Consider the following 22,469-nt stretch of genomic DNA (forward strand, 5'->3'; position numbering starts at 1 on the left):
GAAAAAAAAAGCGGAGCAGAAAGGTGGCTCAGCCCTACGGCACTAGTCTCTCATATACATATTTCAGGGAGCTGAAATCTAACAGGCTGTGCTCGATTACTGATCAGAAATCTTTTCTCTCTTTCAAGCAATATCAGAGTAAAGAAAAAGTTCAGTCACTTCTCAGAAACGTGAATGTGATTGTGAGCTACAGTGAAGGGGATGATTTTGTTGTTGTTGCACTATTAGGTTGAATTTTGTAATTTTTGGAACTTGACAGAGGCCCCATTTATATGTTATATGGCAGATCACTAGATATTCTGCACACACACAAAAAATAATAATAATAATAATAATTTGGTCAAAGGTTTGGGATAAGTAAGATTAAAAAAAGAAAAGAAAAAGGTTTTCCAAGAAGTCTCTTATGCTCACAAAGGCAGCATTTATATACAATATTTACAGCATTTAATACAATAGAAACAGTAATATTCTTAAATGTTATTATTAAAATAAAGGCAAAGCTGAATTTTCAGCATCAATACTCCAGTCTTAAGAAATTATTCTAATATGCTAATTTGCTATTAAAGAAACATTTCATATCATCAATGTTGAAAACAGTTGAGCATCTCAAAAATTGGTAATACAGTTGTCTGTCAGCAAAGCTTCCAGTTCTAGAAGAAGTCTGACTACGGTTCTCTGACTCGGCTAATACCCGTCCTTCATGTATGAACAGGGAAATCCCTGTTAATTAAACTGCTCTATGACACTGGCAGCATTACTGCGCAGCAGACCAAGCAAGAGCACAAATCCAGGCTTCGGCATTGGTTAATCACTCCCTGATTCCCTCATTAGCATCATCCCCATTGCCTCAAGCAGAAAAACCAAGAGAGAGTCTATCAAGGGAGACGTCAGGTGAATCTTTTCAGCCCGAAGGGCCGGAATCTCATAGTGACCCTTTGCTGCGATTCTACCCATACAGCCAACCAGAGGGATTACATGGTCAAAACAGCCATTTTAGCAATTCCCTCTTTGCACCTGCGGCCCAGTCGAGCTCCTGCATGCCCTCACTGTAAGTGCAACATCTCATCCCACTCCACTCTGCTTTCACTGCTTGGATACATAATAGCTAGAGGAACTACAGAATGACGGACGGATTGTGATTGACACGAAGCTGATAGAAGCTTTTCCCTCAGGGCAGACTAGAAATTTTTTAAGAGTGATATGAGATGAAGAGAGTGCAGGAGAGCATCCGTGAAATCTGCATTCGTGCACAGCAAGACTGTTGCCACAGATGACCAGCCATCTGCTCTGCAAAGACTGATGAAAAAGAAATTATGAAATGCCATTAACTTTTATTAAAGCTGCAGAACATGAAGAATATAAAGAAACAAATGAAGGGATTTAACCATCTGAAGTAACTTCAAAACCCACCAGCCTATTTCATTTCCCCTGAAGAAAAATTGGCAGCGGTCAGATCGAACAAACAGCACAAGGACTGAAACCCAGACTCACATCCAGACAATCAATAACCACTTACCTCCAGTATATCCACAACGCAATAAAACTTCTATATTGAGAGCAAAAAAAAAAAAAAAAAATTTATCACTAAAACCTAACTGAAACCTCACAACAACAACAAAAAACGGCTCGACTGAAACACTGGCACATGTGGGACATTGAGTGAACTCGATCAGATGCAAAGCAGTATTCCCTAAGAGCAGTGGGGTCAGCATGACGACCTTCTTTCTGCGCGGATGAGTACGGCCCAAGTTTTCCGCATTACGCCTGTGGGACAGGCAAAGAAAGTCATGCTGAAGATCTGCCATGTAAAGAACAAGCTGGAGCATTCAATCAATAACTCCAATGAGTGAAAGTTCAGGTGAAGAGCACTGTGCAAGAGAAATGTGTTTTTCACTGCCCACGTATTGGGTGTGAAATATACATGTGCTGTATAAAGATGTCATGCAATCTCATTAAGATGTCAAAAGCACAGGCACACTGGTACCATGTCGATCCAACAAGAAAAAAAAAAGATGATACCAGTTTTCCCAATGGTAGTAACAGCTCAATTTGGTACACATAACTTATTTCAAACACTCATGCATATTTGCACAAAATAAAACTTTGAAATAATTTCTGCTTTGAAGCTGCATGTTATTAACTTTTGGTGTGGTATTAAAATTTTTACAATTTGGTGGATTAGGAATTTGAAGAGATCTCCAATGGCGTTTTCTCACTGCATGGTACGGGGGGGGGGGGGGGGGGGGGGTTCCACTGTGTACAGAACCTGGTACTTTTTTTAGTACCACCTCAGTTGAGGTTCCAAGTGAACTGTAACGATACTAAAATGTTGCAGATTTCTGATTGGTCAGAGAGAATCGTCACTACCATCGCCATTGGATTTGCGACACGAAACGCCAAACCCACTAGCTTTAAATAGACAGCAACAGCCAACGCATTAAGCTTTTATTAACTTTTAATGATAAATTATTAAAATCTAACTTTGTTCATTTTCATTGATGGACCTGAGCTAACATTAATTAACAAATAACTATTTTTATTAACTAACATTAACAATGAAACTGTTGAAATGTATTGCTCATTGTCTGATTACTCTGACCCCCATCTCTCATCATATCACTCCAATCTTGCAACAACTTCACTGGCTTCCCATTAAACAGAGGATCACTTTTAAAATACTTCTCATTACTTTCAAAGCTGTTCATAACATGGCTCCTCCTTACATCTCAGATCTCCTCCATTTAAACATCCCTACCCGTTCACTCCGATCCTCCCATACCTGCCAGCTTTCTGTCCCCCCTGCCCATCTTGTCACAATGGGGAGCAGGGCGTTTAGTCGCTCTGCTCCCCATCTTTGGAATTCACTCCCTCCAGACCTTCGTACCATCGACTCATTTCATCTCTTCAAATCAAAACTCAAAACTCTGTTGTTTAGACAGTCATATTCCACCTGACCCATATCCCCTCAATGTTGTCTTGCCAATTTTATTTGTTTACTGTTTCAATGTTTTTATCTGCTTTGTACAGTGTCCTTGGGTGTCCTGATAAGGCGCTTTAAATAAAATGTATTATTATTATTATTATTATTATTGTGAGTTAATGGTAATGCATTAACTAATGGGACCTTATTGTAACGTGTAAAGAATTTAGTTCTCTCATGAGCATGATGAGACTCAACATTGTTCTGATAAAAAAAAAAATGACTTCAATTTCTTCATATAGAGATAATCCGAGGCAATTATAGTAAATGAAAACAGCCCACAGAGGAAAGCTAGTTATACATGCATACAATACACCCCACGTAAACAAAATGAACGGTCATTCATATCCCTATCTGCACTTAATGCTTTCTCGCTCAGTGACAAAGGCAATGGCAGCAGAAGCTTTTGAAATAAATCATCATTCGATTAGAGTCTCATGCAGCTGAATTATCTATCTGCTAACTGAATGCAGTTGTGATTCAGCTCGATGCACTCAATCCATAAGTTTGTACTCCATGTGGCTGAGGCGGGTGGAGGCAGAAATGTGGCTGAATAATGAACAGGCCATCTGTGAAGTCCCATGATTCATTCCGCACTTGTGATGTGTTTATTGCTCACAAGACTAATAATCGCGCCGTCAACTCCACTGCCAGACAGCGGCTGCTCCGCATCAATTGTCATTGCCTTTGCTAATTTTCACTTGAACCTCGTCGAAAGTGTGCATCATGAAACATTTTACAATCCTCTTTTGAAGGGGAAACTTTGATGTGTCGACACAGAAATTATGAGAACTGGCTGTAATGTTTTCAGTCCTTTCTGCACCGACATTTCAATGCAAACATCAACACAGCAAGTTAAAACATTTATATTTTCACACGCCATGCTTTAGCCTTCACTTTTCCAAGGGTGAGGTATTAAATGATCCCTATAAAATGAAGGCTGAAAAACTGTGAATCATCTTAGCTTCATGGACCTCAGTCAGAGTAGACAGCATATTTAATGTGATGTGAATAATGATGAGGTTTCCAAGTTTTTACAACCCATGTTTTCTAAAAGTTAACTGGAAAGACATACACTACTGTTTAAAAGTAAGATTTAAATTGATCGAAGGTGACAGTAAAGACATTAATAATGTTACTAAATAATTATATTTCAAATAAATGATGTTCTTTTGAACTTTCTATTCATCAAAGATTACTGAAAAAACATTGTGGTTTCCACAAAAATTAAGCAGCACAGCTGTTTTCAACATTGGTAATAAAAAAATGTGTCACCAAATCCACATGCTATAATGTCAATGAATGAATGATTTCTGAGGGATCATGTGATGTGACACTGAAGACTGGAGTTAATGATGCTGAAAATTCAGCTTTCCATCACATGGATAAATTAGATTTTACAATATATTCAAATAGAAAACCGTTATATCAAGCGTAATTGTAATATTTAACTTTTGCAAATAGAAAACATTGTATACATGTTAAATGAAGTTCGCATTGATAACTGACAAATAAGTATACAACTAACAAATTGGACCAACCGTTATTAAACACACAAGTGGGCAAAGGATGTGTAGAGCTTTGGGAAGTTCCAATTCCAAGTAAGTTCTATGTTGGTCTTTGGCTCTGTAATGCTGTTCTCAATGTCTTGTGTGGAAACTGGAAACCAAACACGTGGTAGACTTCTTGCTGCAGACTATAAACAATCTCCATCCTAACAGAAACACCTGCCAATCAGCAGCAGCTGTACGGAATTTAAAGCAACATTCCACCTTTTTATAGCAACCTTTAAACACACAAAAGCTAATGACCTCATCTAGAGGGATTTTCGTAAGACAGAACAGTTCTTACCACAAATGTTCAGCTTAGAATTACAGCTATGAAGGTTGGACAAATGGGGTGTTTTGCTTAACAGAGTTTTGTGAATGTCCACTAGAATTAATGAAAAAATAAATGAAAATAAATAAAAACATTAAAATTCAGATCAAATTCACTAATTACTCTTTCAGGTGGACCAGTTCAACTGACTCAAAAGAATGATTTGCTGGCAGCTGTACAATATTTTAAAACAAAGTCCAGAAAACTACCAAAAAACAAAAACAAAAGTATATTTACTCCATACATTTCCATGCCTTTCTCGACATGATTATCCCATGCTTTTTGCAGGCATGGAAAACAGTTTTAAAATTCCCTTATATTTCTAGGTTTTTCATGACTGTGGGAACCCTGCATTTAGGAGCAAAGCCAGATCACTAGGCAGAAAAAAGCAATAACCAAAGACTCAAGGACGGTTTATTCTGGTACGACAACTCAGGAGGGACAAAACGCAGTGGGTTCCAAGGACGTGAACCCATATGTGTGAAAGAAACACAGCGCATACCGCAATGTTAAAACGAGCTCTGAACGAGGGACAGCGTTTGCGGTACACCACAGTACATCAATCATATGACAAAAAAAAAAAAAAACAGGCTGACATTTTGCGTTTTATGTTACAGTATATGTTAATGTCATTGAGACGCCTATAAAGTGTACACTTAATTGGATGAACGAAACACCGGCAAACTTTTAGATTAGCAGTTTCAGATGTCTAGTTCCAATAATAACTTATTTATCAAACAGTGCTGTTAAGGAAACCAGAGTAGTTGACGTGTTTCCTCATGTTGCAGAGATTGGGGGTATGAGGCAGGCTCAGGTGTGTGTGTGTGTGTGTGTGTGTGTGTGTGTGTGTGTGTGTGTGTGTGTGTGTGTGTGTGTGTGTGTGTGTGTGTGTGTGTGATGACGCAGAGGACTGTGGTAGGTCTGGATGTGAGCCATGTTCTGCCAGTTCTGGCTTCAGAGAGAGATCTGAGAACGACCCACCACCAACAAACTGCCAAAAACGAGCACTTCCTTGCAATGAGGTAATCATTTATATTGTTTTTTTTATTTAAATCACTTAAAGGCTCCATTATTAGCTCAATGAAATAGCATAGTCAATTTGCTTAATGTTTTGTTTCTGTGTAAACAATGTACAAAAACCAGAAAAAAATTAATAAAATCTGATTACCGGTAAAATAATTTTGACAATATTCGAAATATATATATATATATATTATATATATATATATATATATATATATATATATATATATAAGAATTATATAGTATGAATAAAAGTCTGAATATAAATGTATAAACATTAAAAACAATACCTACATATATTAAGCATCTACAATTCTTATAAATCACCAATTTCAACTGAACTTTTTATTTATTTACAAAATTAAATGTACAACTTTTTTGATGTGGAGCAAGTTAAAATATTGGCAAGGGAAGTGCCAAACTTAACTACTGGCACCAACAAAAAAAATCCTTATTTTTGAGCCAAAGACATCCCAGATTTATGTGGAGATGATAGTAAGTGGATGTAGGCATGTCACCCACAACACAGCTGACATATGTTTGTATGCTAGGGAGTGAGCACATGCCTCTCCCCTCCTGACCTGCTCCTGAGCCTGTGAGGAGAGCTGGAGCGAAGCGATAAAAAAGACATTTGTAGGATGCTACCCCTGTTACACAATCTCCCTCAGGCCTGCAAACACAATGTTTCCATCGTGTGCACCTCACTGGCTCTTTTCTCAAATGGCCAAAAGCAGCAGATGTGGTGGTGGGGGTGAGGGGGCTCTATTCTATTTCGGGACTTTTTACAATCCCATCTTATTTGATACAGTTCGTCTTAGTGGAAGCCATTTCAAAAAGGGTCAAAAACATAATGATCCCTGCCGTGAATGTTGTTGACATTACATATATGCTCTGGGGACAACATACAGACTTATCTGTACTGCACCAGCTAAACAAGACAGTCCATATTTGGAATAAGAAGGCAGAGTGGACCCAGGGGATCAAATCCGGTTATCATCCTCATCTCTCTTAAAAGGTCAAATGGACTGATTAACAGGCTGAGAGCCAAGAAAACCAGTGTGTTCAGAGTAGGGCTCGAATATATAGCTAAAAACACACCTCTTAATATTCATCAGACTTTTGATGACATTTGATATATAGATATTAGTGTATTTGTTCTGAAATTATAATTTTTTCATAAAGCTCCATTGCAGCTAGGGGTAAAAACAATTAAATAAATCAATCCTCTGTTTGGAATGCAATAGGCCGATATTTTCAATACACAAAACTCACTCGCTGACAGACGTCTGACTTCAAATGCTCATGTGTACTTTGTGAAGAGTGCTTGCGGCTTTGCGCAACCATGCAAGTTAAATGCACTTGCATCTCAAAATGCTTTTATGACACGAAATTAATGTAAACAGTCAAGTAAGTCTTAAGGGATTAAACAGACAGGATACAACATCTGACATGTAAAAATAGATCTGTGTGCAATAGTGTTAACGCAGCATATTAGATCTCCCGCTGTCTATGATGTCATCAGTAAGAATCAAACAGCAGTAAAACTGCTAAAAAGAAAAATCACTCACTGCTCTTGACTGGAAAAAGTTCAGATAATTAAAGCACTCTTTGATTATTGCTTAATTTGCTTGTAATAGGTTTAATTGTTCCTCTTTATTATTTACTATTTGCTTAAATGTTATAAAGCTCTCTCTCTCTCTCTCTCTCTCTCTCTCTCTCTGTACATGTATATATATATATATATATATATATATATATATATATAGAGAGAGAGAGAGAGAGAGAGAGAGAGCTTTAAAACATTAAAGCAAATATATTTACACACACACACACACACACACACACACACACACACACACACACACACACACACACACACACACACACACACACACACGCCTGTGTCAATTAAACCTTTGACATAATCATACCGGAACATTCAAATCTATACAGCAGTCGTCATGTATAGATAAGAAACAGTCGTTCAAAAACTTTGTCTTTTCTGTGTTTCAAAACAATTTATATCACAGACATACTGGGATAAAAGTTCAGCCAAAAACACTGATGTATATAGTAGCGATCAAAATAGGACAGCACCCTTTGAAAGTAATTTGGCGCTTCAAATAACAATTATAATCGATTATATATAGGCTATAATCTCTCTCTCTCTCTCTCTCTCTCTCTCTCTCTCTCTCTCTCTCTCTCTCTCTCTCTCTCTCTCTCTCTCTCTCTCTCTCTCTCTCTCTCTCTATATATATATTATTATTATATAATATTGTTGTATAACAGTATAGTATAACTTGTGAACAAAAAAGAAAGTGACAGCAAAACTCAATAAAACACAAAACCAGACCACAGAGAACTTTAGAAAGTAAACATCCATGAAAGAGCTGCAATTGCTAAAACTGCAATGCAAAAAAAGCTATCATGGTGTCATGATTGTGAATTTTCAACTTATAACCAGGGGTGCACATAACTTTTTCAGTGAGTTGCTCAGGTGAGGACCAGGAGATGGTGTTTGGTACTCACCCCATATGTAGCGTGGCCACAGCTGTCAATCATGATGTCACATTTCCATTTTTATAGCATAAAATAACTAACTAAAACCAAACTTATAAAATAAAAATAAACGAACACTTAAATTTACATCAGCGTGAAAAGAACGACCTAAAATGATAGAAAAAAAATTATTTGAAGTGTTATTTGATTGTTCAGATATATGTATTTGTATAAATTAAATATAATTAATCCTTATTAAAGATATTAAAGAGCAGTGAATTTTCTCTTTTTTATTTTGTTGTTTGATCAATATTAAGTGTACAGAAGGCATTAGGTTTATTACGCACTGTCACTTTAAGAGTGTGCAGATCCAATTGCACTGATGCACGGTACGTTCTGTAAAGACATAACCGACTGTGTTTACGTGAATACTCTCCAAAACGGACATTTAGACATAATGTTGTGTGTGTATTTGTCCATTCAGACGCGAAAGAGAGCTCGATTCAGTCCTTGCGCGCAGCGTCTATGTGCGGGGCTGCACGCTTCGGGTCGTGTGTGTGTGTGTGTGTGTGTGTGTTCGCACAGAAAAACATACCGAATAAAGCTGTCTTTCGCGTCGTCACTCTTATTCAGATCTATCCATATGTCTGCTCTTCTCTTTCTCCCAGACGTTTACATTTTTTAACGATTTGAGACATGCATGAAGCGCATGCCGACTCGGTAGATCAGCACGTTACAATTTAAATGTGCGCATCTTCCACAAACGCAAATCAGTTCTGACTGGATCACTTCCCCAATCGTCCCTCCCTTACATTTCCGTCTAGTTTTTATTCGTCATAGTGGTCGTCATTTAAAACAAGGTTTTTATTTAGTTATCGTCTCGTTTTCATCTGTGAAAAAATTTAATTAACACTGCCTAGGTTGCATTTTGGCGACAGTACGCAAAGGCGCGTAGTAACACATGTGGCATTACGCATTCCTGATTTTTGTCGCGCATGCGTACCTGCGTACCAGTTATGTGCACCCCTGCTTATAACCATGCCCTAGACCAGCACTTATGCCACAAATGTGCTGACAAATACAAGACTTTCCATCAAACTTATGAGCTGCTGGCACTGAATTCCAGTTTGACTCGTGAAACAGCAGGGTGACAATCACAAACGGGCCATTTCTGGAGAAAGGCATTTGATCAGTTAAAACAGGAGGGAACACCCAGTTACCATTAGCCAAAACAACCCATTTTTCCCCACTGTGAAACTGCAAAACAAGGATATTAAGATGACAAATGCTTCCCAAGTGACCACAAAGGCACAAATTACCTCTGAGACTGAAAACAAATATTTAGATGAAGTTAAAAGCTTCCGATAAACAGCTGTGTGCAGGGACACAGAAAGCAACACAGATCTGCAGGATTTTAGAGTGAACAGCAGCGCTTATTTACGTACCGTCTGGCTATCGGGGAAATCCATTTTTATCAACTTGTGGGCGCATTCTTCGAAGTCCAAGCTGTGAAGAAAAAACATGAAAATGTCACCTTCTGCATTTCATGTGCTAATGAAATGTATTGACATGCATATAATTTTAATATATTACATGCAACCATTCCACATAATAAATCAAATGTAATGTTAAATATGAACCAGACTTGATTAAAATGAAGCAAAACTATCACAGCACCAGGGGGCATCATCTGTTGATGTTTAACAAGGTTAACACCATGATCAGAACAATAATACAGCCCTAAAACCTAAAAGAAATGACAAAATATGTTCACTCTAAGGAGAATTGAGGCTTTCTATCTTAAGCAGGCTGACCCTTTAGCCTGTCCTGGGATTGTGTTGGCTCTCCAGTGCTTCATTTAAGGTCAGCCCCAGATTCTATCGCTTTGAAGCATATTTGGACTCATTTTGGGCCAATGTTTACTGTGGAGCTGATGGATCTGTAGCAGCGTGAATAAAGACATTGTAGCTGAGCTGTGAATTTGCCGTCTAAATTGAATGTGATGATAGAGAAAATATCATATATAAAGGTATGTGTGTGGTTTGAAAATGATTGATTTCTCAATTTATGAACTGATATAAATTCCTAAATCCCAAGAATCGATCTTCCATCCAGTCTATGGCGTATTAAGTTTATTAAATAAAAACCATTGTAAGCCAGCATCCCATCCAATAGATGACACTAGGCTTTGCGTTGTTACTTTTTAATTAAAACAAAGTCTCAGATTTTAAATTCAAATCAGTGTTTCAACCACGGAAAGATGTCAATAAAAAAGCTTGTAATCAATATTTCACATTACATTTACCTCAGAAAAGCCATTCAGTCACCATAAACTCGATAGTCAGCTAGAAAAATAAACTCTAGAGAGGAGCATTTAGCTAAATATATGCACCATTTTCTTCAATATTTAATGTATGTTTTAATGACTCCGTCAAGTTATGACAGCCATCATTTAAATGTTAATATTTCAAAAAAAAATTGGAGTAGAGACAATTATGTGATTATTAACTTATTAAAACTTCTTTGTGTGTATTTAAAGTGTTTGTATACAAATCAGTTGATTTTAACCTTCAATTTTTAATCTAGTATAATAAAATTGGTCATGCACTGTACCTGAGGTATCTATAAATGGATCAATATCGAGTCGAATAGAACTGAATCGGTATCGAATTTAAATCAAACTAATTTCTGACCATTTGTTTATAAAGCATCAGTCAAGATGACAAGAAAATAAACAAAATAAAAATGTAATGTATGTGCTAAACCCATTATGTTGGACTCAATACTGGCATTTTAATTAAATTGTGTTTGTTTAGATCAGTCTTTCAATGCAGTCAGTGGTCATGAGCCTCACATCTCTTTTAGACATTTCTGCCAGAATTCTGCATCTATCAGTTAGTTTCACAAAGTGCTGACGAACACAGTCATGTGACGCCCGCAGATACTGATCTCCCCTGTACACAAACCAAAACAGCATGAGAAACAAACTCGGCTAAATGCTTTAGTTTATAGAGTGGAAGTGTGGTTAAGTCTAACCAAACTAGAATCTCTATGACCATTTTATTTCTGTTCTAAATAAAGTTTACTCTGCTCTACTTCTTTACTGTTTGAATGCTGTGCCATGACCACTTCAAAGGGCAAGGGCAGCCAAAAAGAGAGAGATGTGGTGGCTAGACTTGACACTACAGTTCCCATGGTGCACAGTTAGCCCCTAGGACAAAATCCATATAAATGTCACTCAACACAGTCCCTATTCACATCAACCGAAAGACAGGGCAGTTCAGCAGTACACAGTGAGCACAGCACTATACACTGCGCACAACTGAATCAAACAACACTGTCAACACTATCACCTTCATGTCGTGTGAGTATGTAGATAGAAATGGCTCATTCTAAGGTAATAAAAAACATAACGGTTCATTATGTAAGATCTTTATACACCACTGAAAACATAGTTATGTATACGATATTGCATTTCTGTGAACAGATCCTCCTAAATATGACAATGCAGCTTTAAGGACTTTCTATTCATCAAAATATCCTGAAAAAAAGTATGTTGTTCTCAAAAATATTAAGCAGCACAACTGTTTTCAGCATTGATAATAATAAGAAATGTTTCCTTAGCATCAAGTATTTTGATCAAATTAATGCATCTATGTTAAATAAAAGTATGACATTTTTTCTCTCTCTCTCTCTCAAAAAAAAAAAAAAAAACCTCACTGACCCCAAATGTTTCAAGGGTAGATTATATTTTTTTAAAAAGTTAAAATGGCCAAACTTACAGAGGTTGTTCTCTACTCTCTCCATCATTTCCTCTCTCCTCTATATAAAAAGAAATAAAACCTCACAATGGGAATCACAGGGTTGTGCTACAAAACTAATACACTTGATTTCAACAGAAAAATAGCTGTGCTAATCTAATTTCCTCATGGGTCATACTTTTTCCTGTCCATACACGAGCCTCGCCTCGCCTCCGGGCGGGGGATTTGTGGGCCAAATCAGTTTCATCCCGACCTCAAAGTCAGTTTATAGAAAGGGAAAGTGAGAACCAGTCTTTCTGCAGTGGAGCGCTGTGAGACACCAGGTTTGTTTTAAGAGTGAATCCAGCTGCCAGCGGGCAAGTTTAAAGACATTAGGGAAGCCAGTCGACACCCAGCCGGTAAAATATTTAAAGATTTGTTACATACACCGCAACTAAACGAATGAAGTCTCAGCACAGCCGCATATTATGTTTGACGTGGTGCCGTACAGCTGTGATCAAATACAGAGTGACTTAACAAAAAAAAAACAGGTTAAATGAAGCTAGTATGCATTAGAAGCCTGTTTTTGACCGCTAAGATCTTAAAACAGAAACAGCCTCTGCTGCATCTTTGACCTAAGAGTGCTCGGGAGCCTCGAGGCGCTGAAAGGTTTAGTACTTTCAAACATTCTCCACGAGGGAAGCCTTTTTCAAAGCTTCAGGTCAATAGAAGTGGAAAAGGGAAGCTGTGAGGCTGCCTGGGAGTCCAGGGCCATAAACACACTCGCATCGGAGTGTGACCTGCTGCCTGCTAAGGATACATGAATATTCATGATGAATTCAACTTTAAGTTCCCTTAAGGGTCATTAGGCTAGTTTCACAAACGTTCCCTGTCAAGACACAATTTAGAGAGAGTGTGAAGTCAGATGTTGTACTAGATGTTATTTAAACTTCAATAGCAAAAATAGCAGTTTGTAAGTTCAATTAATTTACATGAATCAGTTGAAACTGTCCATGCGACCGAACTGCATCAAAAACTCTGATTCAACTATTACATTCACAAGACTCATTGTGTTCATTGAAATGTTTTAGTAAAAATATAGTGAGATCATTTCAAATTCCCTCACATCATACTTTAAAACGCATGATATAAATGCTCATGTCTTTGTGTGTTAATTATTCATGTTTAAAGAAAAATATACAAAAGTAAAAACGGTATTTATTTACCTCTATTTATAAAAAATTTTAATATTCTTCTGTGGCCCCATTTGATGAAATATTGATGTTTATTTTAAATTAAATATCATTTGATTAAATGTTGCACCTATATTGCTCAGTGTTGTTCCAATACTGGAATTTCAAACTTCATGAAACCATGAAACATATCTAATATCTAAACAAAATAAAGTGCAAGTTACTAGAGATTCTAGAGATACTAGAGACAACATGTTAATTGCTGCAGTCTAATTTATTACTTTAAATTACTTTGTTTTTTAAAATCCATTTGAATAATTGATTTAATAACTCACTCATAAGTACTTCACTTGTTTCATTAGTGGATGAATTAGTGTTTTTGAACGAATCTCTTCAACGAACGATTCAATGACAAATATATTTTATGTCACTTGATGCAACTGTCAAGTCACTTTCAAAAGGATTTACTCTATTTTGATCGCTACCGTAGACATCAGTTTTTATATCAGAATTATAAACTTTTCTCCCTGTACTTCTGTGATAATATGAATATTTATGAACTGATAAAAATATGAACTGCTTTCTCTGGATAAGCAGCAGCGTGAACGCAGATCTGAATGTTCCAGTGTGATTTTGTCAAAGGTTTAATAGACATAGCCGAAGCGTTGTCATTTAGGAATGAGATTGTGATCTTTTAATGGTTAATTGTGCAGCTCTTGAATAAAGGGACCAATGAAATAAACATTTAGTTTTTCAGGTGGGTCTAGCAGTAGTATTCAGGTAAGAAATACTACAGAATGAAAGTAATCGAATGTAAAATAACACTGGATAGTCTTCATTGTAAAACGAAATACAGGTTAATGCTAACAATTAAAGTTAAAATGGCGCCACATATAGATCAGTGGTGCACGCGATTTTGAGCTGAACATGAAACAAGCGGGAATGAGTAAAATTAATACAAGCACTATTCAAACGGAGCGAATGAGACAAGTGAGTGACTGGAGGCAGGTGTGTGTCAATTCGTTATCGGAGAAAGAAGAGAGAGTGAGAACGTGAAGCTGGTATCAGGTGTATCGATACTGCAGAAAAGGAGTATTGGAACCGTTTCAGATATTTGAGCATATTACAACACAAAGTAACTCATGCGGGAAACACTTACAATAACGCGTAAATGCGCGTAACTAACGTAAATCAAGCAAGCTAGCATGCATAGGCCAAGAAGTGTTGGCGAAATAACACATTAGCGGACCAGAGGGAATAATATGATTTTTTTTTTCTAGAAAACTTCTAGCAAAAAAATTATTCAAGCACGTATGTTTATTTTAAAAAAAACTTTCCAGGGCCTTGACCTTTTTTTTCTTTCAGATTCACAAACTTTCAAGGATTTCAAGGACCCGTGGGAACCCTGATTTGCATTTGTAAAAAATGTATATACAAACATATGATAACAGGCAAAAAGGTGAACAGAAACTTAAACACACTTGTACATTGAAAAAAAAAAACTAAATACCTTAATTCATATTAAAAACAGATTTTTGCTGATTAAAAAAAAGCTCATGGACATGTTACGCATCAACCCAAATTCCAATATAAAGATATATATTAAATAAACTCCAGCTCCATGCCTATGAGGACCATCATACTGTGAAACGGTCCTGTCATGCCAAGGGAAATAGACTCATGCTGCCTTCCTCCTACTCTCGTCAATCAGCCCCTGAATTGTTGTTTAAAAAAAATTCCAAACACTCTTGATATCAAAGGATATCTAATTTTGAAGTCTTTCACCACAGCAATTTCTGATCTGTGATGGCACTTCTGCTGCTCTGTGCCGGCAAAATTCAATTAAAAACAACTAATCTGAAACGTTATTAATTTAATCTGCATGCTGGGGCCCTCAGGGGCTTTGGTCTCAAAAAACAAGAAAAAACAGCCTCGTCTCTTGCACATGGGATCTCAAATGTAGGTTGTTTTTCAATTCCAGCCAAAACAAGCCTTTGCACATACTATTTCTGGTGGCTTTTAGAGCTGCTCCCATTCTGCTGACGGAAGCAAGGAAGACACGACAGAGTATCACTGGATCACATGACGCACCATACACACTCACCTTGACTGGATGGCGAGGTAAATCGTTCGACGGAACGCGACCAAGTTCACCTCTGTCTGGTCGAAAATGGTGATTTTTTCTTGTTCTAAATAAAGAGAAGAAAAACAGGAAAGAGAGCCAAAAAGATAAAACAGTCTGGCTGAAGTTTTTGTCATATGATATGTCTCCCTCCAGAGGTCAATAGTGCTTGTTCTTTGCAGAGTGATTTTAATTCACAGACTCAAAGCCTTTTTTGAAGAAGCAATTAACAGAGCTAAGCTCATCTGATCACAAGAACAAAACTAAAGAACAGCAGAGAGAGACACAGCTTACACTGTCTGCCCTCAATGACAGCGAGTACTTGAGCCCTTAAATTATAATCAACGAGACATCCTACAGAAGTGACAAATTCAGGAACATCTAAAAACAGAAGAGTGGTGCTCGATGATGTGTTCAGTGACTTCAGTCATATTCTTTTTATTATTTTTTTTGGGGGGGGGGGGGGTAATAAATTAATAAATGTTATAGCACTTTAATAAAGAAAAATACAATTATTATAAATTTCAAATGGCTCGCAGCTTGTCTAATACATTATATGTGGCAAATCATGCAGTTTCACAGTCAACAAAAGGTGACCGCACTAGATTTTAGGCCAGGTGACGCAGTAAACTATGAGTGAAGCATAATTTCATAACTGATAAGCGCTGCCATTTCTGTTGCTTATGAGAAACATTAAATGCGCAACACCATTTATTAGCTCTGCCCAAAATACAGCGCAGCGTGAGCTCAGAACAAATGCCTTCTCTCTGACCATCTCCATCATGTGACCAGTAAACAGCGCAGTGAGATCCAGTGAGGAGCATTCGAGTGTGCAAACACACTCTGATACAAACACAAATGTCTTGGATATTTAAACTAGTTCAAAGCCAGATGAAACCAGCGCTGACATTCTGAACAACAGTCCACAAATCACAAACATTTATGGATTTACTGTAGTAACACTAACAGTAAACATGCTATAGTGGCAGAAATGTGGGATATTCATATAAAGGTTTATTATATAATTATGTAGACATGTATTGAATATTAAGGGAGTAGGCTAATTAAACATATGGCAACAGAAACTTTTGTTATAAGATAGTTTTGTGCTTTTGTCACTATACTAAATGTGTTGACAGACTAAATACCATAAAGCCATTCTAGATAGGCCTACCATGGAAACAATGTTGTTCATTTTAATAAGAGTAGAGTTCTAACTAAGTAAGAATATTTAAATTCTACCCTTTAACATTTTACAGATGTTATTGTTTCTGTTAATGTAAATGTAATTAGTTTCTGTTAATGAAAATGTTACAAATAAATATTACAAATTGTCCACAACAACGAATTTAGCCTCTTTAAAAAACGTAATATGGTCAGATCTCTTAGTCAGATCAGCTACTTTCATGACAGTTTGAAGAGAATCTGGTTGAAGTCTACATGTTTACAGCATCTAAAAGTAACCATCACCCACTTGCGCACTGAGGTTTATTACTGGCACATTAATGTAAATGTTTAACAGGATTGCCCAAGCATCTGCATTCTTCCGTTGAGCATGTTTCTGGCCTAAAACTAAATTGTGACTGTTTTAAATGCGAGAAACATTGTTAGTGGACCTAAGGAAAAAAAAAAAAAAAGATATGATCCCTTTAATGCCTGAAACAATGTGCTACACTCTGGAACAGGCAGTCTCCTGATGGCCATAGTGTTTTATGCAGTTTTCCTCAACACAAGGACCCAAGGGACCATATGGGCAGGATTATCTAGAGGAACTAATGCAAAGCATTGTCCCCAAACACCCGCACTCGCATAAGAACTCAGACCAATGAGAGGATAGCACCACTACCACTCAGACATATAGTAACACTTAATATTAGTGTGCCCATTTTTCTCAAAGTGTACAGTAAAGCATGAATATTTAAAAGTAATACCTTCTCTAGCTGCTGCCTCTTCATCTTCCTCCTCCTCATCTTCTTCATCTCCACTGCCACCAGCGTCATCGCCAGAATCGCTGCTTCCTTCGTCAAGAATTTCTGAGGTATGAAAAAAAGGCAAATTAATTACATTTTTAATAAAAAAAAAAAAGAAAAGTATAATCTTTAAATTTATTTGTATGTTTTTAATTATTAAACACACAAAAACACAACAAACTGTGGTCCGTAACTTAATATGTTGGTCAGACCTGGGGTTTAGTTTCATTTTCTATTAGGTTTACAATTTCAATTGAGTTGTTTAAATATCAATTGTTTTAATTTTAATGGTGCATAAATAGCTTTAATTTCAATAGTAATATATATATACATATACATACATACATACATTTATATATAGTTTCCATTCATTCACTACGGATATGAATTACATTGATTATCAGGCATTGAAACCTCACAAAAAAAAAACTGCATTTCTGTTAAGGTTTCATTCAAACTGACTGCACATTTATACCTCAGTATAGTTTGTTTTTGCGAACTACTTTATTTTTATTTAACAAAAATAACCTTGGTTTTCCTAACTAACTGAATGGTTCTGGGCCAGAATAAGCTGTAAAGTAGACCATACTTCATGCCTGTAGTTGTGACAGTTTATTTGTGTTAACTACAGAGCCAGACAAGTTGCATTACTGTAGAGAACTCCAGTGCGGTCTAAGTCTCTATCAGTTAAAATGTTATCCTACTTGGAATTCATTTGAATTTGACTTTAGGAAAAAGTGACAAGCGTAACACAAACACACTCTGGTCTTTGCCCAGGTCCCCTGTTGGCGTCTTAGGTCATAACTATGTTCTGTCACTTCCTCCACTGCTGAAGGATTTCATTGGCTTTGCTTCTCAAGCCGTAAACGGAGTAATCATCTTCGCATCAGAGAACAAGCATCTACAATAGTTGCAATCAAGGGCCAACATTTCAGCTTCCTGTACCATATGGCTGTCTCCAGTCCTTTGTACAATTAGCACACAATTAAAATTCAAATGTGCTAGCAGAGATGGTGCATCAGAGGGCATCTCTTTTAATAGGCGGTAATGAGAAGAATGGAATATGCGTATAGCTAACGAGTCATTAACTCACCCCGTTTAATTGCTTTGTACTTTTCCTCATTCTCCAGGAAGTTGGGATCCAACTTGAAGACATCTGCAAAAGGAATATTGTTGATGTAAAGCAGACATTTATTTGCAATTACACGTTTTGCAGCAATTAAGTCAGTGGCAATTTGATGTTATCAGAGGCAATTACCCATAAAGAAAAATTTGCTGTGTATTTGTCGCATTACATAAAAAGAGCTTAATGTGATAATGGTAGGGCTGTAACGATACAGCAAACCCACGATTCGGTTCGTATCCCGATTTCTGACCCACGATTCGATACAAACCACGATTCTTGCGAGGAGGGAGGATTTTAAAAGCCAAATAAATAAATAAATAAATAGCTAAAGCTATTTTCTTTTAACAAAATACTTTTGAAAAACAAACAGAACTATACTCCATTGTGGAGATGATTCGAGCATGTTAAAAATTCTTCTGAGGTAACCGAGGCTTACTGTCTGTGCTGTAACCCACAAATAATATATTGCCTATTCCGCATGACCCGCATCTCAAGCGCAGGAATAACGCTTGCCACAAAGTGAACGCGCCTATATAGAGAAATGCACACTTCCTACGAATTAGCCTAAGCCGCCACTTCTTTATGTTTTGAAATAACGTTAAATCAAGTAAAAGTATTTCAAGCTTTCTAAGTTTCGATTCGTTTATGAGGTGAGCTCCAGTTCACGCGCGCGCCGGTGCCACACACACACACACACACACACACACACATACACACACACACACACACACACACACACACATACAAGCAAACACCGCGCGCTTTGCTCACTTGCTCTGGTGTTTGCTTGTGTGTGTGTGTGTGTGTGTGTGTGTGTGTGTGTGTGTGTGTGTGTGTGTGTGTGTGTGTGTGTGTGTGCTCGCGCGCGCGCGTGTGTGCGTGTGGGGGAGAGGTGCGATTTTTGAATAATAATCAAATGATACCCAGCGATCTTCGAATATTATTTTTGCTTGAAATTCCCATACCTAATATGTAAAAGACCCCGTCACAGCCCTAGGATCTATTCTGGACGAGAAAGATAAGTCTGGGAAGGGGTGTGTCGATCGCGATCTGCCTTCTCATACCGCGATACAGGTTCGTGGATCTGAGTGTCGCGATTTCGGTTTAATATCGTAAATCGTTACAGCCCTAGATAATGGCTGTTCATGCTCCCCGAAGGCCTGCTAGTATGGATTTTCAATTAGTGCACTGTCTCAGAAGCCTCAGAAAAGATGCTTATCCATAAACATCAGTATAGAGTACAGACAGAGGCTAAATATAAGAAGTGAGAGAGCAAAACCCTCAATTACACACAGACAGAGCAGGAACTGCAGCCTCTGGTTTGAGAGCATGCATTCCATCGTGGGTGGCTTTAGAGAGAAGGAAGTCATCCATAATGATCGTATCAAGGTAATTAGCTGCTAAACATGAGAAATTGAGGCCTGGCAGGTTAGGTGAGTGAGGTAGTGAATCTTACTCACTCAACACATTCAGTAGCAATGATGAAAGCAAGAACAGGTTTTTTTTTAAAAAACAGTGAAAAAAAAAAAAAAAAAACAAAGCATGCGTTTAATCTTGACTGACACAGAATTAAATCAAAAGTATAAAATCAGTTGTAAATAAAAATCTTAAACCAGTTTCAACTGAAATCTCAAATGAGTCATCCATTCATTCCAATGCCTTATATGAAGAAATGGAAAAGGTTTAAACACTCTGAAATGGCAGATCTTACTTAAGATGTCCTCTGTGTTGTATTCGTCCTCCAGAGGAAGCATGTGCGTGAACTGGTCCTCCTCCTCCACTAGGTCAAGCCCTTCTGGGACGATGGGGTGGTCCTTAAACCCATCCTTCCTGATGGCAAACATCACCTCAATCATGTACTGTACACGCTTATCTATCTCTGACTCATGCAAGATGTTCCTCAGACGTTCAAAGATGGCTGGAAGAAAAAAAAATGACAGTGTAGATATAACGTAAGATACAATCATCCATTCAATACTGGTTACTAAAGAAAATAGTTCAGAATGTACCATTGATGCCTCGGGGGGAGACCTCTGTCAATTTGAGACCACACTCTTTTAGAAAGCTGATGGCAACCTCCACACTGTCATCAGTGGGTCTTTCCAACAACAGGGTTAACATCTCCAGACACAGGACTTCATGGGCCTTAGGAACAAAAAATATTTTTTTTAACACCCCTAGTCTACAGTCTAAACAAAAATATGTTAAAGCTCCAGAAGAACATACCACATTCTGGTTGATGAGATGAGCCACGAACTTGGACGCTGTAAGACATTGTTGCTGAAAAGATACAAGAAATATTAGAACATTATTTAAATCAGTGCTCTATTTAGAAACCCAAAGCCAGCTTCCTGAATACTTACTTTATCATTCCTCCTATAACCTTTTCGGAAATTGAGGATAAGTCTCTTGAGGATAAGTTCTCCGATCTGAGGAAACTTGGAGTTGATGATAGAAACCACAGCAGAGTACACATGGGTGAAGATGGGAGAGGCAGCCTGGGCCTGAAGTGTAGACCTGGCCAGAAGACCCCTGGAGAGAGACAAACCAGTGTTTTGTAGTTGTTCTGGTGCAACTTCACAATATCAACAAGGTGAGTGGAAGAAAAGTGAAAGAAGCTTTGGGAATATACCAGCAACACTTATGAAATGGAGTCTTTTTATTTCGGTAACGCGTTTCGGCGCACAGGCGTTGATCAGGGCTAAAAGATTACAGGTGCATAAAAGCTAATTTTTGTCCACTGCACTTGTCACATGCATTATGGAATTGAGCATTTGGCCAAATTAAAATATCTTAGGAGGTAGCATAATGCTGCCCACTTTCTGAAACAGACTTCAAGCTGGGATTGTGCCTATGACGTCTTTAAACGCTGCCTATGTAGACAGCACACTAGTAACAAAGCCATAGATCAGTAAAGCACAAAATCAGTAGTCATTACCTGCCCCTCACAATATTCTCCTGCAGCAGCTCTTGAATAATGTTGGCAATGTTGGAAACGTTCACTTTGTTGATCAGACCATTGATGGACTTCTTCAGGGCTTCCCAGCTCATCCTCTGATACTCCAAACTGTGAAATTAAAAAGAAAAGAATGGATGAAAAACCAACTACAGTGATCCCATGATGCTGTATCTCTTGAAGGAGACACTTTCAGCCTGTTAACACAGCAGGTAATCTTGAATTTCTAATACTTGTCTTTAGTGCACCATCATAGACCATTTTAAAGGTCACAGTTTGCACAACTGTAATAGCAGGACAAAACCCTCAACGCTGTCTGCTCTCAAGTCTGTACTTCAGCACGAAACAGCATACATGGAAAACGCTGATGGCGAGTCGTACTCGGGTTCTTGGAGAACAGCTTCTAAACCCCCCCCACCCCCATTTAATTTCTTGCCCTTAGCTGCTCTTGAGACTGATGTCTGATGCATTGTCTCGATCACCTGTCTTTCAGTGTCTGGCCTCAAGCACACTCCACTCCTGCTATAGATATCCCACATCCCTAAGGGACACCTCTATATTTCCTGACTGGTGACCTCTATTCCCCTGCATGAGGAAATTTAATCGACCCCTTCATTGAATTCATGTGGATGCGTTTCCCACCATCAATAAATCACAATCTATTCTTATCACAATGTCTGAAAAGACTCCAAAATCAATATAGTTCAAGATGGACCAACAAAGACCACCTATCTTACCTGATGATCGCTCCTTATTAGAGCTGGGCTAAATTTTTCAGCCTTTTGACAGTATTCAAAAAATGGGTTAAAAAGTTGATCATTATTAGGCATTTGAAGCCAATTAAATAAAAAAAAAGATGCAAAAATTTAAATACAGCCAAAAGTTCTCAAAAAGAACATCAGGGAAATTGAATTAATAATTTATTTATAAACACCAAAATAACAAATCAAAGTAAAAAAATAGATTTACCTACATACACTAC

At 37.6% G+C, this 22,469-nt stretch overlaps 1 protein-coding gene across 2 annotated transcripts in view; it reads right to left on the reverse strand.

Annotated features, from left to right (window-relative positions):
* Positions 1-22,469, reverse strand: part of cwc22 (CWC22 spliceosome associated protein homolog) — a 44,699-nt gene that overhangs the window by 9,226 nt on the left and 13,004 nt on the right. For both annotated transcript variants that reach the window (XM_079618650.1, XM_079618651.1), the window contains exons 7-15: positions 21,470-21,598; positions 20,895-21,063; positions 20,758-20,811; positions 20,541-20,676; positions 20,243-20,449; positions 18,499-18,561; positions 17,367-17,468; positions 15,418-15,502; positions 9,826-9,886 (exon numbers count right to left, since the gene is read on the reverse strand). In XM_079618650.1, coding sequence (XP_079474776.1) covers positions 9,826-9,886; positions 15,418-15,502; positions 17,367-17,468; positions 18,499-18,561; positions 20,243-20,449; positions 20,541-20,676; positions 20,758-20,811; positions 20,895-21,063; positions 21,470-21,598 — 1,006 coding nt within the window. The remainder of the gene's footprint in view (positions 1-9,825; positions 9,887-15,417; positions 15,503-17,366; positions 17,469-18,498; positions 18,562-20,242; positions 20,450-20,540; positions 20,677-20,757; positions 20,812-20,894; positions 21,064-21,469; positions 21,599-22,469) is intronic.

This window comes from Phoxinus phoxinus, assembly GCF_949152265.1.
Source record: "Phoxinus phoxinus genome assembly, chromosome: 7".
Lineage (NCBI taxonomy): Eukaryota > Metazoa > Chordata > Actinopteri > Cypriniformes > Leuciscidae > Phoxinus > Phoxinus phoxinus.